General features: G+C 29.9%; 1 protein-coding gene across 1 annotated transcript; it reads right to left on the minus strand.

Annotated features, from left to right (window-relative positions):
- Positions 1-1,477: 1,477 nt before the first annotated feature.
- LOC113383539 (probable protein phosphatase 2C T23F11.1) lies at positions 1,478-3,545 on the minus strand. Its single transcript, XM_026621798.1, has 2 exons — positions 3,530-3,545; positions 1,478-2,406 (listed from the first exon to the last, which is right to left on the minus strand). The coding sequence occupies exons 1-2, from the start codon at positions 3,543-3,545 to the stop codon at positions 1,478-1,480; spliced, it is 945 nt and encodes a 314-aa protein (XP_026477583.1).
- Positions 3,546-13,801: the final 10,256 nt, after the last annotated feature.

Raw genomic sequence — 13,801 nt, forward strand, 5'->3', positions numbered from 1 at the left:
CCAGATGGCATTTTTTTTTTACTTTTTTTTACTAGATCTCCAAAACCGCTAGACCTGCCTTCATGAATCATTGATCAGTTCTTCTTCTTGTTAATGCAAGTAAAATGTTTTTTGAATTATTCAAATCGGACGCTCCATTCTCTTACTATGAGTTACCGTTTTTGGCAGTTTTTGCCCCATATCTTCGGAACAGCCATACCTGCCTTCGCCAAAAACTAATCAGCACGTCTCCTTATCATTATGAATCAATGTTTTTTGAATTATTCAAATTGCTTCATCCGTGTTCCCGAAATCGTCGACGAAAATTTGTATCCGCACACACATACATGTACGCACACACACACACACACACACATACATCCATTTTTTCTAAGGTATGCCAAAATGTTCAGAAGGTTTTGAAACGTAAAGATATATGAAAAATTTTATTTTCGATTTTTTTGCCATTACTATAACTTGCCCTACGGGAAGTTAATGAATACTCATTGCTTCATAAATGATTAACTTAAAGTAAACCAATAATATCATATTACCTGTTTATCCTTTCTTAATTAATCGTCTGGGCTTGCAAAATAATGCAATATTTGAATAAGTAATCTCTTTCTTTATAAAGCTAGACTAGGTCTTTTGTATGGGTATGTTACACTCATTATTAACTAAAACTGCCGTTTATCTCTTGCCTCCATGGAATCCGCCGTTAGGCACTACTTTATGGGGGGAAGATCTAGAGTTATATGATTCCCACTCTTAATTATACTTTTGTCCTAATTTGAGCCATTTCTTTCTTAAGAACGCAAGTTCTAAAAAAAGTAATGTATATTGTGATAAAATCAGCATCAGGTAATTATTACTAGACTTTACAATTCTATAATTCCCATTCATAATTATACTTTTGTCCTAATTTGTGCCATTTGCTCTTTTTTTTCCTAAAACGCAAGTGTTCAAAAACAAGATGCATTTTAATTTTAAGCATTATTGTAAAAAAATTGTGATGTACATTCTATATTCAAGTCTGTAGATCAGTGGCGAATCCATCTTTGGCGCCAGGGGGGGGGGGTCATATAATTGAATTATGTATAGAAATTAGATTAGAAAATCCTTAAATTTTTGGGAATCCTTGACTCCGCCGTTCGTCTATAATAAGTTACATATTGAAGTTATAAAACGTGTTTGGTAACAAAATACATAAATAAAATCATTATGAAGTAATTTTATTGCTGCATTAGTATTCTATCTAAGTCTTAAGACAATCTCAGGGGGGGGGGGGTCATGATTCCCGTGACCCACCCCCGCGATCTGCCACTGCTGTAGGTACACCCAGGCCAGGATTTTGTTGCATTTTTAGAACATGTCAATAAGCAGTCTTCTAAATAAAAGCTACAATTCACTCGAAGTGAAAAGATGTAAATAATAGATTGACACATGTTGATTGTGTATATTTCACTGAGAACAAAATTTACAATTAATAGGATTTTTTTCATTGCCTCTGTCCGTTCACTCCTAATTTATTTACCATCCTTCTAAACGGCCTTTGGTGCAGAAAGCATATAATGATCACTGTCATGTTGTCACTGCCTCTCGCTCCTTGTCTTCCATCGACAGCCAAGCAATGCGATAGCATGTCCTCACAAATACTTGCAACACTCAATCCAGCAGCCAACCTATCCCTTACAAAATCCAAGGCTTCTTGGTTTCCCATGACATCCCAGATGCCATCGCAAGCTACTATTACAAACTCCCAATCAATACTCAGTGGACGAATTTCCACGTCCGGAAAAGCAGTGACCATTTGCTCCGTGCTGGTTTTTGTAATGTTGTTTTTGAAAACAAAATCGCCAAAAGCTCTCGATAGCGCCAATACACCGTTGACTCGATTAAATTCAACCCAACCACCGGCTTTGACAATTCTATGGAACTCGACCTCATTGTTTGGTTTGTGGTCCCAGGACAAGAGTTCCAATTGGCCTCCAACGCAGGCAATTGCTCGTGAATCTCCAATATTGGCGCAATACAACGTCTGGTCCCGTATCAGAATAGTAATTGCTGTACTACCGGAAGCTTCCTCTTTGGTCTCAGGATCTTCTGCTATCGCCTCATCCATGTCCAAAAATCCTATCTTCATAGCTTTGGCTATATTTCTTTGGCTGTATTCTTGCGTTCGTACGATGTGATGGTAAAGATGTTTGGCGGCATATTGGGCAACTTTAGCGCCCCCGTGACCATCGAAGACCCCGAAGAATGCGGCTTCGGGATCGTTGGGTAAAGATAATATGTGGACGTGGGCATCCTCCATGGTCTGGCGCCATCCTTGCATGCAACTAGAGGCTACGTTGTATAAGTGATTTTGGCAGGCTGATGTTATTTTCGTGGTCACGGGCTCGGATAGTATTTGGCCCGTTGCGAAACCTAAAATGAGAAGAAATCATCAGTGACAACTTAACCTGCGTTGAAGTAAGGACAACAAATGATTTAAAATCAATACTTTTGATCAGGTTGTACAAGCCATGGATGAAGTGAATCAGTCTACACATTTCTATTTTAACAATAAGTAATATTTTAGGGATTTTCACACTAATGACAGTTATTTTGTAACTAGTTCTATAAAGATTACATATATCTGAACTAGCTACAAAATAACTGTCATTAGTAATTCGTAGTGTTCCACTTTTTTTTGTTTTTATTTTATTTTTAATCTAATTATAAGTTCTATAAATCTAAAAATAAATTACGATTCAATTACTGGATTATTGATTAGTAAATAAAAAGTAACTAGTGGTATATGGCATCGTGCCATATTGCTGGAAGTTCCCGTACCGAAACGAAATGTTCGAGGAATATTAAATGTTTTCAAATAGATTATTATAAATACTGTAACATTGTCTAATATTTACAAAAATTATATAAACCGAATGGCAAAGTTAAAATTATTTGTTTAAAGTACATTAGAACTTTAGTAAATTTGAAACATTTTTTTTCCAAATGCAATTATTTTTAAGCAGAAAGTTCTATTAATAATTCAAATCGGACGCTTAGTTCTCTCAAAAACTGCCATTTTTTGCACATTTAGCTCTGTAACTTCGAAATGGCTAAACCTGCCTTTGCCAAAAACTAATCACCTCTTCTCCCAATCATTACAAATTGAATGCTTTTTAGATTATTCAAATCGGATGCTCCGTTTTCTTAAAAACTTTATTTTCTTTTTTCTGCATTCTTTGCTCTTTATCTCCGTAACGGCTGGTCATACCTTTGCTAAAAACTAATCATCACATCTCCCTATCAATAGGAATCGGTTGATCCGTGCGCCCGAAAACGTGGACACACATACATCCATTTTTTCTGAGGTATGCCAAAATGTTTAGAAACCTTCAAAACGTCGAGAAATGCAAAAAAATTCATTTTTGGCCTATTTATAACTACCCTGCAGGAAGTTAATAAATAACAGAAACTCGTTGTAAGTGGCATTTATCCAGATTGTTTCTATCAAAAATTTTATAAAAAAAACTAAAAATTATTCTGCTATTATTCTAACCTGTAGGCAGCCACATAGCACAAAGAGCGTGAAGATTTACTGAATTAATTTTGAAAATTGGAATTTAACTGTAATTTAGAATAATTTCATCAAAAGTAATTTAGTTTTTTAAAATAAAACGTAAACGATTTTGGATTAAAATTTTTGACATATGTCATTATATTTATTTTAGGCGAATAATTTTTCTTTGAGAGATAAGTAGTAGTTGATGCTTTTTTTTAGAACGTTATGCTGGATTTACAAGAATTTTCAAAAAAAAAAAATGATCTGCATGCGTCAACTTTTATTGTCAAACGATTTTTTTTGCTAAAAATCTTTTGAAATTTCGGAAAAAAATCATGTTAATTATTATTATAACCACAAAGTACCAGGCTCAAATCAGTACAATTCTCAATTGATATCTTTCGAACGGATTTTAAATTTTCAAAATCAGTTCAGGATTTTTTGCGAAAACGTTGATGCAAATTTTTGCACTTCTCTTCTAATTATAAAAAACAACACAAATTTTTATGGAATTTTATTGAATGGATTCAAATTTTCAAAATAGGTGCCGCCATTTTTGAAAAAATATCGACGAAAAGGTCACACATAGTTTTTTCCAATTTTGGTTTCGACTTGAACATTGTGAAAACATAAAATTACCAAATAGGCTTTTTTGGCGAAAACAAATTTCTCCTTCGGAAATATAGTATTTTGGAAAATACTGCTATTTTTATCATTTATCACAAAATTATTTAAAATAAATTAAGTAAATTTATACCCCATGACATTTGAAAGGTTGAAAACATGTGCAAAGCGCGCATGTTATTGTCGAAATGTTTTTCTTTAAATGAAATTTAAGTTATAATGTTTTTTTTAAGAAATTTTAAAATAATAATAAACATTAAAGTAGAAATTTAAACCTGGTCTATGCTACGAAACAAGTAAGATTTACATATAATATATTTTTGACTAACCTTTGGCGAATATATGTATGTTTATCCATAATACTTTCTTGAGCATTTCTCAGTTACATTTTTGACGATTTTTTTTTGTCTAGATCATTTTTTGTAAATGAAATTACATGAAGATTTTTTTGAAATTTTAGTTTATGACTTTGTTAAAATATTGGATGCAAATGACATTTTAATGACATTTGAGAGAACAATTATTTTGTTAAAATAATTAATAGGAGATTGGAAAAGGTTATGGAAATATTCGAATATAATATCTTCACATGGGAAAAAGGATATATACTTATATTATATTTATGTAATACCAGTTTATCAATTATCAATATAAATTATTTAATATTTTTTTAAAAAAATACAAAACCATTTCTAAATTTGCTTCACAACATTTATTCTGGTTTAAGAGATAACTGGTTGTGATTGGAAAGGATGGAAACCACTGGTTTATCGTGTTGTTTTTAAGTTTTTATATTTTTACTCGAAATTTTTCAATTATAAAATTATCTAGTATTTTACTGATTAAATACGCCAACTTTTGATGAAATTTGAGAACACACTTTAGTCCATTTTTTTAAAAAATGGGTCTTAGGGTCGAACGTTTTTAAAAAAATTAGATTGATAGTTCAACATAAAGTCCTAATTCTTGAAAACTTGGGTCAAATGTGTTATTATTTATCACTGTGGTCCTACAAATGTTATTCACAGTTACGGTTTCAAAGTTTAAATAAACAAAATTAATAAAATTCAACCACAATAACCAAAAAATGATCATAATTTCGCCAAAGCTCTAGGTTGCACTTAAAAGCTCATAATTTCCAAACAACCTGAGAAATTTTTTAACTTTCCGTAGGGTAAGTTATATAAATCGCAAAAAAATAGAAAATGAAAAATTTTATATATCTTTACGTTTCAAAGGTTTCTGAATATTTTGGCATACCTTAGAAAAAATAGATGTATGTGTGTGTGCATGTGTGCATGTGTGTGTGTGTGTGCGCGGATACAAATTTTCGTCGACGATTTCGGGAACACGGTTGGAACCGATTTTAATTGTTCAAAAAGCATTTAATTTGTATTGATTAGGAGACGTGCTGATTAGTTTTTGGCAGAGGCAGGGGTAGCTGTTTCGAAGATACGGGGCAAATAGTGCTAAAAACGGTGACTCAGTTTTTAAGAGAACGGAGCGTCCGATTTTAGAAATTCTAAAAACATTTTACTTGTATTGACAAAATGAAGAACTGATCGAATTTTTGGGAAGGCAGGTCTAGCGGTTATGGACTCTCATTGAAAATAAGTTAAAAAAATGCCATTTGGCGGTCAAAAATGTTTATTGGACATATGTTACATCAAATTATCAGATATTTTATAAAGATTTTAATAATGTGTACACATTCTGTGTAAATTTGGTTTCCGAACCAAGACTTTTGATTACAGTACGGAAAGTTCCAGCAATTTGCCTTAAGGCACCATGTCATGCATTCTACTAGTTTTCTAATTTGTTTCAGTACAGTTAGGGTCAATACTATCACCCTGTTTCGGCTTGACGTTAAGTTCTGGGACACCCTGTATAAAATTATTTTTATGTTAAAAAGACAATTTCCGTTATCATTTTACTGTATTTGTTTGATTTTCGTAACATGAGGGTATAATTAGATTTAGTTCAAAAATGAGATTGCCCCTATGCGATTTTATGTGATAATGTGTACTGATTGTGATGCATGCATATTGTTCCATTGTGAAAGCATATGAGACACAAAACACATGTGACATGATCATAGATAAAATATCATCAAATAAAGTAAATATACAGCGATTGTTAACATCAATGAACCGATAATAAAATATATTGCCTGATTATTCTTTTCTGATTTTGTTATTTTTTGGTGATGTACCATGGTGGCAGCAAAGCAAATGTAGAAAAAGTACAAAATGAATCTAGCTATGTGCTAATGAACATTATTGTACTAAATGGATTAAAGTGCATCTTTATGATATACTATATTTTATGATATTCTTCTAATATCCGACAAGATTCTTATATACTTTTATTGTTTTTATTTTTAAACGGAAATAATCTTTTAGCTATTGTGGTGATATTAGAAGCCAAACCCATTGGTTAACCTCTCTATATTTGATATAGTATTTTATTTATTAGAATTTATCTAATACTGGTATCTTATTTGTCACATGATGCAGCAATTTCGGCGAAGGACAATTTTCACTTGGAGGCATATTTAGATCTATATTGCAAGTGAAAAATGTTATCAATGCTGCTTGATATCAGTTTGGGCGCTAATTTATCAAAATGATTTAATTATATTTTTTATATTGATTCGACGTTTGATTTTTGTTTTAAATTGTATGTTAACAAAAGTTCAAAAGGCTTTAGGCTCAGAGTGTGAAAAAAATTGTGATTTTGTTCGCCTTAAGGTGAATTACTAGAACTTTCCGTACCAAATCATTTTTGATATTTAAAAAGAATTCAATAAAAAAGATGTTTTTCTTTAATTTTGAAAGCATTTTTTTTTATTAAAAAAATTGAACGTTTTTGATAGTTTTTTTTTGGAACCGTTTGAACATGCTTTTTCCAAAAACTAATTGTGCTTTTAGAATGCTTTCTTTTAAAAACTGGTATTTTTTGTATTACAATTTTACAATATTACAATTTTACAATTTACAACTAATCAGCACGTCTCCCTTTCAATACAAATCGAATGTATTTGGAATTATTCTGATCGGATGCTCCGTTTGCTTAAAAACGGCTATTTTCGCACGTTTTGCTCCGTATCTCTCAAACGGCTGGACCTGCCTTTGCAAAAACTAATCAGCACGCCTCACCATTAACACAAATCGAATACTTGTGAATCAATCTAATCGGATAACCCGTTTTCGCAAAAACTGGATATCCATTTTTACACTTTTTGCCCCGTATCTCCAAAACGACTAGAACTGCCTTTGTCAAAATCTAATCAGCACATCTTCCTATGAATAGGCATCGAATGTTTTTTGAACAATTCAAATCAGTCAATCGGTGCTGCCGAAAACGCCGACAAAAAATTGTATCCATACATACATACACACAAACACATAGACATATCATTTTTTTCTAAGGTATGCCAAAATTTTTGGACGATTACTATAACTCCTACGGGAAATTAAAAAACTATTGGCAATATTTCTTGGACAAAAGGAATATATGAATCATTTATAGCTTTCCATAATAACTTGAATTTTATTAATAAATAACACTAAAATAGGATTTATATGAAACTAGCTTCAGATAATTGGTTTAACATGTTGTGCTAAAGATATCTTTTTGTCTATCAATTATATATATATATCACTTTTTGTATATCAATTCAATCAATTCAATCAATTTGTCTAGTATATTTCGAAGTTTATTAAATTATTGTTATATCATAGGTTCAATTAATGCATTTGATAAATAATTAATTCTGACATCAATGAACAAATTCGAAAAAAGACAAAAATAAAGATCTTTATCTACTACCCTTATATATAGAGTCCGACAAATAATTTTTTTTTTACAAACTACTGAATATTTTCTAAAATTTCTTTTTTTATTTGAAAGAGCAATCCTTTCAGTTAATAATGAAATTAATTCAGTTAATAATGATTATAATAATTTCATTCAAAAATGAAGAAAAAAAGCCTCGGCTGACCGTTGAAAAAAAAGAAAATGAAAAATGTTAGATGGCATACCCTATACTAATTATAATTTTCTATTTTTCCAGCAATGTCTCTTTCACTTAAAAACACCATCTCGCCTTTCGGTTAATACATTTGATAAATGATTAATTCTGGCACCAATAAAAATATAAACTAGTGGTGTGCATGGCATCGTGCCTTAAGGCAAATTGCTGGAACTTTCCGTACCGTTATTAAAAATCTTGGTACCGAACTCAAAAAAATACACAAAATGTGTAGACATTATTAAAATCTCTATAAAATATCTGATAATTTAATGTACATATGTCCAATAAACATTTTTGACCGCAAAATGACATATTTTAAACTTATTTTTATTGAGAGTCCATAACCGCTGGAACTGTCTTTTTAAAAACTTAATCAATTGTTCATCTTGTGAATACAAGTAGAATGTTTTTTGAATTATCAAAATCGGACGCTCCGTTCACTTAAAAACTGAGTTACCGTTTTGGCACTTTTTGTCCCGTAGTTTCGGAACTGCTATACCTGCCTTCGTCAAAAACTAATCAGCATGTCTCCTTATCAATACGAATCGAATGTTTTTTGAATTATTTGAATCGGTTGATCCGTGTTCCCACACACACACACACATTAACACACACACATACATCAATTTTTTCTAAGGTATGCCAAAATGTTCAGAAACCTCTGAAATGTTAAGATATATAAAAATATGCATTCTCGATTTTTTGCGATTACTATAACTTACTCTAAGGGAAGTTAAAAACAAAAATAAAAATATTTATCTACTATCTTCATTCTAATCATCATTTTCTTTTTTGCCAGCAATGTCTCTTCCACTTAAGAACAACATCTTGCAGTTCATTAATGCATTTTACAAAAAATTAATACTCATCATAAATAGTCATCAATAAAAAATATGAAAAACAAAAATAAAAATATTTATCTACTATCTTCATTCTAATCATCATTTTCTTTTTTCCAGCAATGTCTCTTCCACTTAAGAACACCATCTCGCCGTTCCCCCCGTTCGCATGAGCCATTCTCTCGTCCACGCAGCGAGCAGTCGTTTTTGTCGGTACGATCCACGACAAGTCATTGTTGAAAACATGGCCGCCCGAGTAGGACGCTGTGTGCTATTTCTATTAATTTTTAATATAATCGTACAAGTGGCAATTAGTGAAACTTATAAAACATTACACGGATACTCTAGTGATTTTAGTGATAGTGGATATGGACATAATTTAAGGAAAAGAAGTGTTTTTGCCGAAGACCGAAATGCGGCATTCGCGGAAGAAACGTCAGATGTTGTTTTCGAGCGGCAGAAAAGGGATTTGATTTTGAATAAAATTAATATAACGACCAAAGTAAGTGATTTTTAACGCTTATATATATATTGATAAGTTTTCATTTATATTCATCGTATTGATTGTAATTGAAATTATCAGACGTAGTTTTGTTTGTTTGATACGCGCCGCTGTCAAAACATTTCTAAAAATATTTCAGGTTAGAACAACGTACTGTTTATTTGATACGTAATTTTTCCGAATAGATGATGTCAACATGGTAAAAATTCTTTGTAAATATATAAACGAGCCAAATTTGTTAGGAATTATTCTTTAATATATTCCTCATTTGTTTTTAGGTTATATTTATAATTATTGACGACCGATTTTTTCCTAAATTACTCTGAAAGTATACTAAAACATATACGCCAGGTTAAGAAACATATATGCTTCCGAATTGTAAAATCGTATTCAACATTTTGTCAAAATATTGGATAGTAATGTTCCCAAACTTCTAGAAGGAGAAGTTTGTTTTTGCGAAAAAATCCGATTTACTAATTTTGGTTTCTCGTCGTTGCAAGTCATTCTGAATCGAATGAGACCAAATTTAAAAAATGTGTATGTGTGTGTGTGTGTCCCGTGTGTATGTGTTATTATGTGAGTCGATTTTGTGACCTTTCGTCGACGTTTTCTCAGAAACGACTTGGCAAATTTGTCAAAAATTTCAAAAAGCCATTTGATGTAACTCGTTAACAACTAACGTTCATCAGTTTTTGTACGATGATCGGCCCAGCCGTTTCTTAGGAATTTTTCTTTAGGTTATATTTATTCTTTGCTTGTCACAACCGATTTTCTCCTAAACTAATCAAAAGCAATTTATTTAAAATTTGGTCAAATATTGGGTAGTAAAGTAATGTTATATTTAACTTCCTGAAGAAAAGTTTGCTTTTGCGAAAAAAATCCGATTTGCCAATGTTGTTCTCTCGATGTCTCAAGTCATTCTGAATCGAATGAGACCAAATTTGCGAAAAGTATTATGTGAATCGATTTTTGACCTTTCGTCGACTTTTGCTTAAAAACTTCAATTTAAAAAATGTAAAAGCCATTCAATGCACGATGATTGCTCAAGCCCTTTCTTTGTAATCAGCAGAAAAAATTTCCGTCTACGATTTAATACACAATTTTGAATTGATTTTAAAAATTCAAAAACTGTTTGAATGATATTGTTTGGGAATCGTGTTCATTAGTTTTTGGTAAAGATCAGCCGAGTCGTTTCTTCGTAATTGTTGAAAAAAATTATTTTCAATTTTTGATGATTGTATAATGATAGTTTTTGTAGCCTGAAATCACATACTAAAATCTCATAAACCTACTATTAGCGGTTGATTTATTGTATTTTTTGCATTAAAACAGTGGGCCAAATCATTTTTGTGGAGCTTGAATTTTGAAATGTGTAACGATACTGAACTCAATATATTTTAGATATATGAATTTCATAAATACCATATCAAAGATCGATAAATTTGAACTAAATTAAGTTATATACAACTTAAAACTGATCGATAATAAATAATGCAAACTGTAGTTTTATGGTAATACCATTTTATATTACATGTCAAAAATGACGGACCTGCACAGTTCTGTTAATTGCAAAACAGTAGCTATGGCCATATTTTGCATGACGGTCTACTTGTACATGTACAATCAAAACTAAAAAATATTTGAATTTCGTTTAAAATTCTATTGCAAAACGCCTGCAACTTCTTACTCATGTTGCTATAAGCCCCTAACTCCCCTATATGATATATTTGCCACATATATTATTAATTTCCTGAAGGAACTTGTTTTGTCCAAAAATCAGATTTGCTAATTTTATTGTATAAGTTTGATTTTAAAAGTTTAAGAACCATTTGATGAAACTTGATTTGAACTCGTACTGATCGGAACACCAGTTTTTTTATAATGACCATACATAAGGGCATAATTATTTGACAACGTTTGTGCAAAAGACTCCAACTGATTTTATTTTATTTATTTTTTTCAATTATATTTATTTGATCATTTATCTTCATGAGATATAAAATTAATTGTACATGATATAGAGTAGAATAAAAACTAAGGATTGCATCCATCGAGGTAGTTCTTCATTTTGTTGAGATATAGATTGTCAAAAAGAATAGAAAAAAAGGAAAATAGAAGTATGTACTGGATTTTAAAAATTGGAAAACATATCGTAAGATATCTGTTGGGAATGGTACTGATCAGTTTTTGATAAAGATTGGCCTGACCGTTTCTTCGTAATGTACTGTTAAAAAAATTTTTTTGAGTATTTTCACGAAACTTTGTATGATGATTTATCGGTTAACGGTCTCACTTTTCAGTAGATTTCAATATAGTTTTTATTAAAGTTAATTATTTTCGATATTTTTCTGTTCCCATATCTAATTTAATTTATAATTACAATTGCTTGAAAATTACTTCCACCTTGTTACGCCAATAATTAGCATAGCGACAATGAACTACAAAATAATTACTTACCTTGGAAAAATATAAAGTTGTAAAAATGTGTACGTAAACGGTTTTGTAATGTGATGTGGATTCGACGTAAAAATAGTAATAATTTAGTAAATTAATTGTGATAAATCCTAATTAAACATTTGTGATTCGATAAATAATTCAATTTTAAAAGATTTATTCTACATAATGATTTACATAACTTTTGTGCATTTTTTATAATGTTAATTAATATTAAATATTACGAATATTTTTTAAAAAAATTAATAACTTCCACTAAATATTTTTTTAAAATTTTACCAAATTTTGTAAAAGGTTCCTGATAGAAAAATAAATACTATATTCGTATTTGTTAATTAAATATTTTGAATATTTTGGAAGTAGTGGTTAAGATTAATGGTTAATAGTTAGTATTAATCAGTTTTTTGTTTTAATTTATCAAATGTGCTAATAAATATGATTGTTACTTGGTAAATTAATTTTCATTAATTTTTCGGATTTTCAAAATTATTCAAATAGTACATGAAATAATTTCTAAGTCGATAAATGAAGTGATATATGCACCTGTATTTACTAATTTTACATATTAAGAGCAGTTAATTAAAGTAAATGAACAAATTACATTAATACTATCAGGATTTTATTAGTTATTCAGTTTTTTTTTCTTGTAATAAATTCTGTAGCTCATTGAAAGTATGTACTTGCTAATTAATAAAATTAAAATAAAAAATTCACTTTATGTAAACTTTAATATTTTTTAATAAACTTCCAATGTCTATTTAAAGAAATCATTTCCTTCAAGTGTAGGACTTCAAATATTTTCACTATCATTACAGTACAAATTAATAAATTATTTTGGTTACATAATTTGTCTGGCAACATATTTTGAATTATCAGTCAAATTATTTACAAAATAGTCTAATTAATAAAAACAATAGTTAAATTCAGTTGGAGATATAAATGGATCTCATGAGAAACTATGCAGTTGATTGAAACTTATGAATGACTAAGAATTTAACAACAAATGATCATTGTAATAATTATTATTACATATTCGACGATTGAACATTTGCATACTTTTATACAATTTCATTTTATCAAAAATATAATTCAATGCCTCATATTTCTTGTCTTTTCTAATATTAAATTTGAGAAACATTGAAACCATTCAATTTCTATATTTTATATTACATGTTATGCTTATGCATTTCAAAAATATTATTCATGGGTTCTTTATTGAATTTTTACTTTGCTTTTGTTATTGCTTTGTGAGTGTTAAATTATAAAAGATATTACTAACAAATAATTTTTTAATAATTTTTCTTAAATTGCTCAAAGATTGTTTTCACTTTTTTAATATTTCCTATATATTTTTCTTTGCAGTATTATGAAATTATAATCCATTTTTTCATATCTCCTTTTCTGATATGATTCTTCCACGTATAAGCTTGTAGATAAGTTTTATGTAAAATTTACAGAATTTCTAAAAGTATCAGTTTATTTTGAAAGGTATTCACTTTCAACTTGTAAAGGAAACCTGCACCTGCAGTTTGCTTGCAAATCCTTTATGGAAGTTTAGGGCATTATAAAAATTTTAATACCTGCACAAAGATTAAGTACATAACTTGTTTGAAAGTTTCGGCATCAGAAAGATCAGAAAAAATGAATATATATATATATATATAATATATATAATATATATATATATACACTTATAGAAGGAAAATAATTTTCATTCACTATTGATAATTGCTTTTAAATACTATTATGGTGATAAATGGTATGGCTGATAAAAGAGCAATAAAATTTATAGTTCAATTAGTGGTGATTATATA

Source organism: Ctenocephalides felis, unplaced genomic scaffold, assembly GCF_003426905.1.
Source record: "Ctenocephalides felis isolate EL2017-DRISC unplaced genomic scaffold, ASM342690v1 CF-g0.4_SCAFFOLD_03570, whole genome shotgun sequence".
NCBI classification, from domain to species: Eukaryota; Metazoa; Arthropoda; class Insecta; order Siphonaptera; family Pulicidae; genus Ctenocephalides; species Ctenocephalides felis.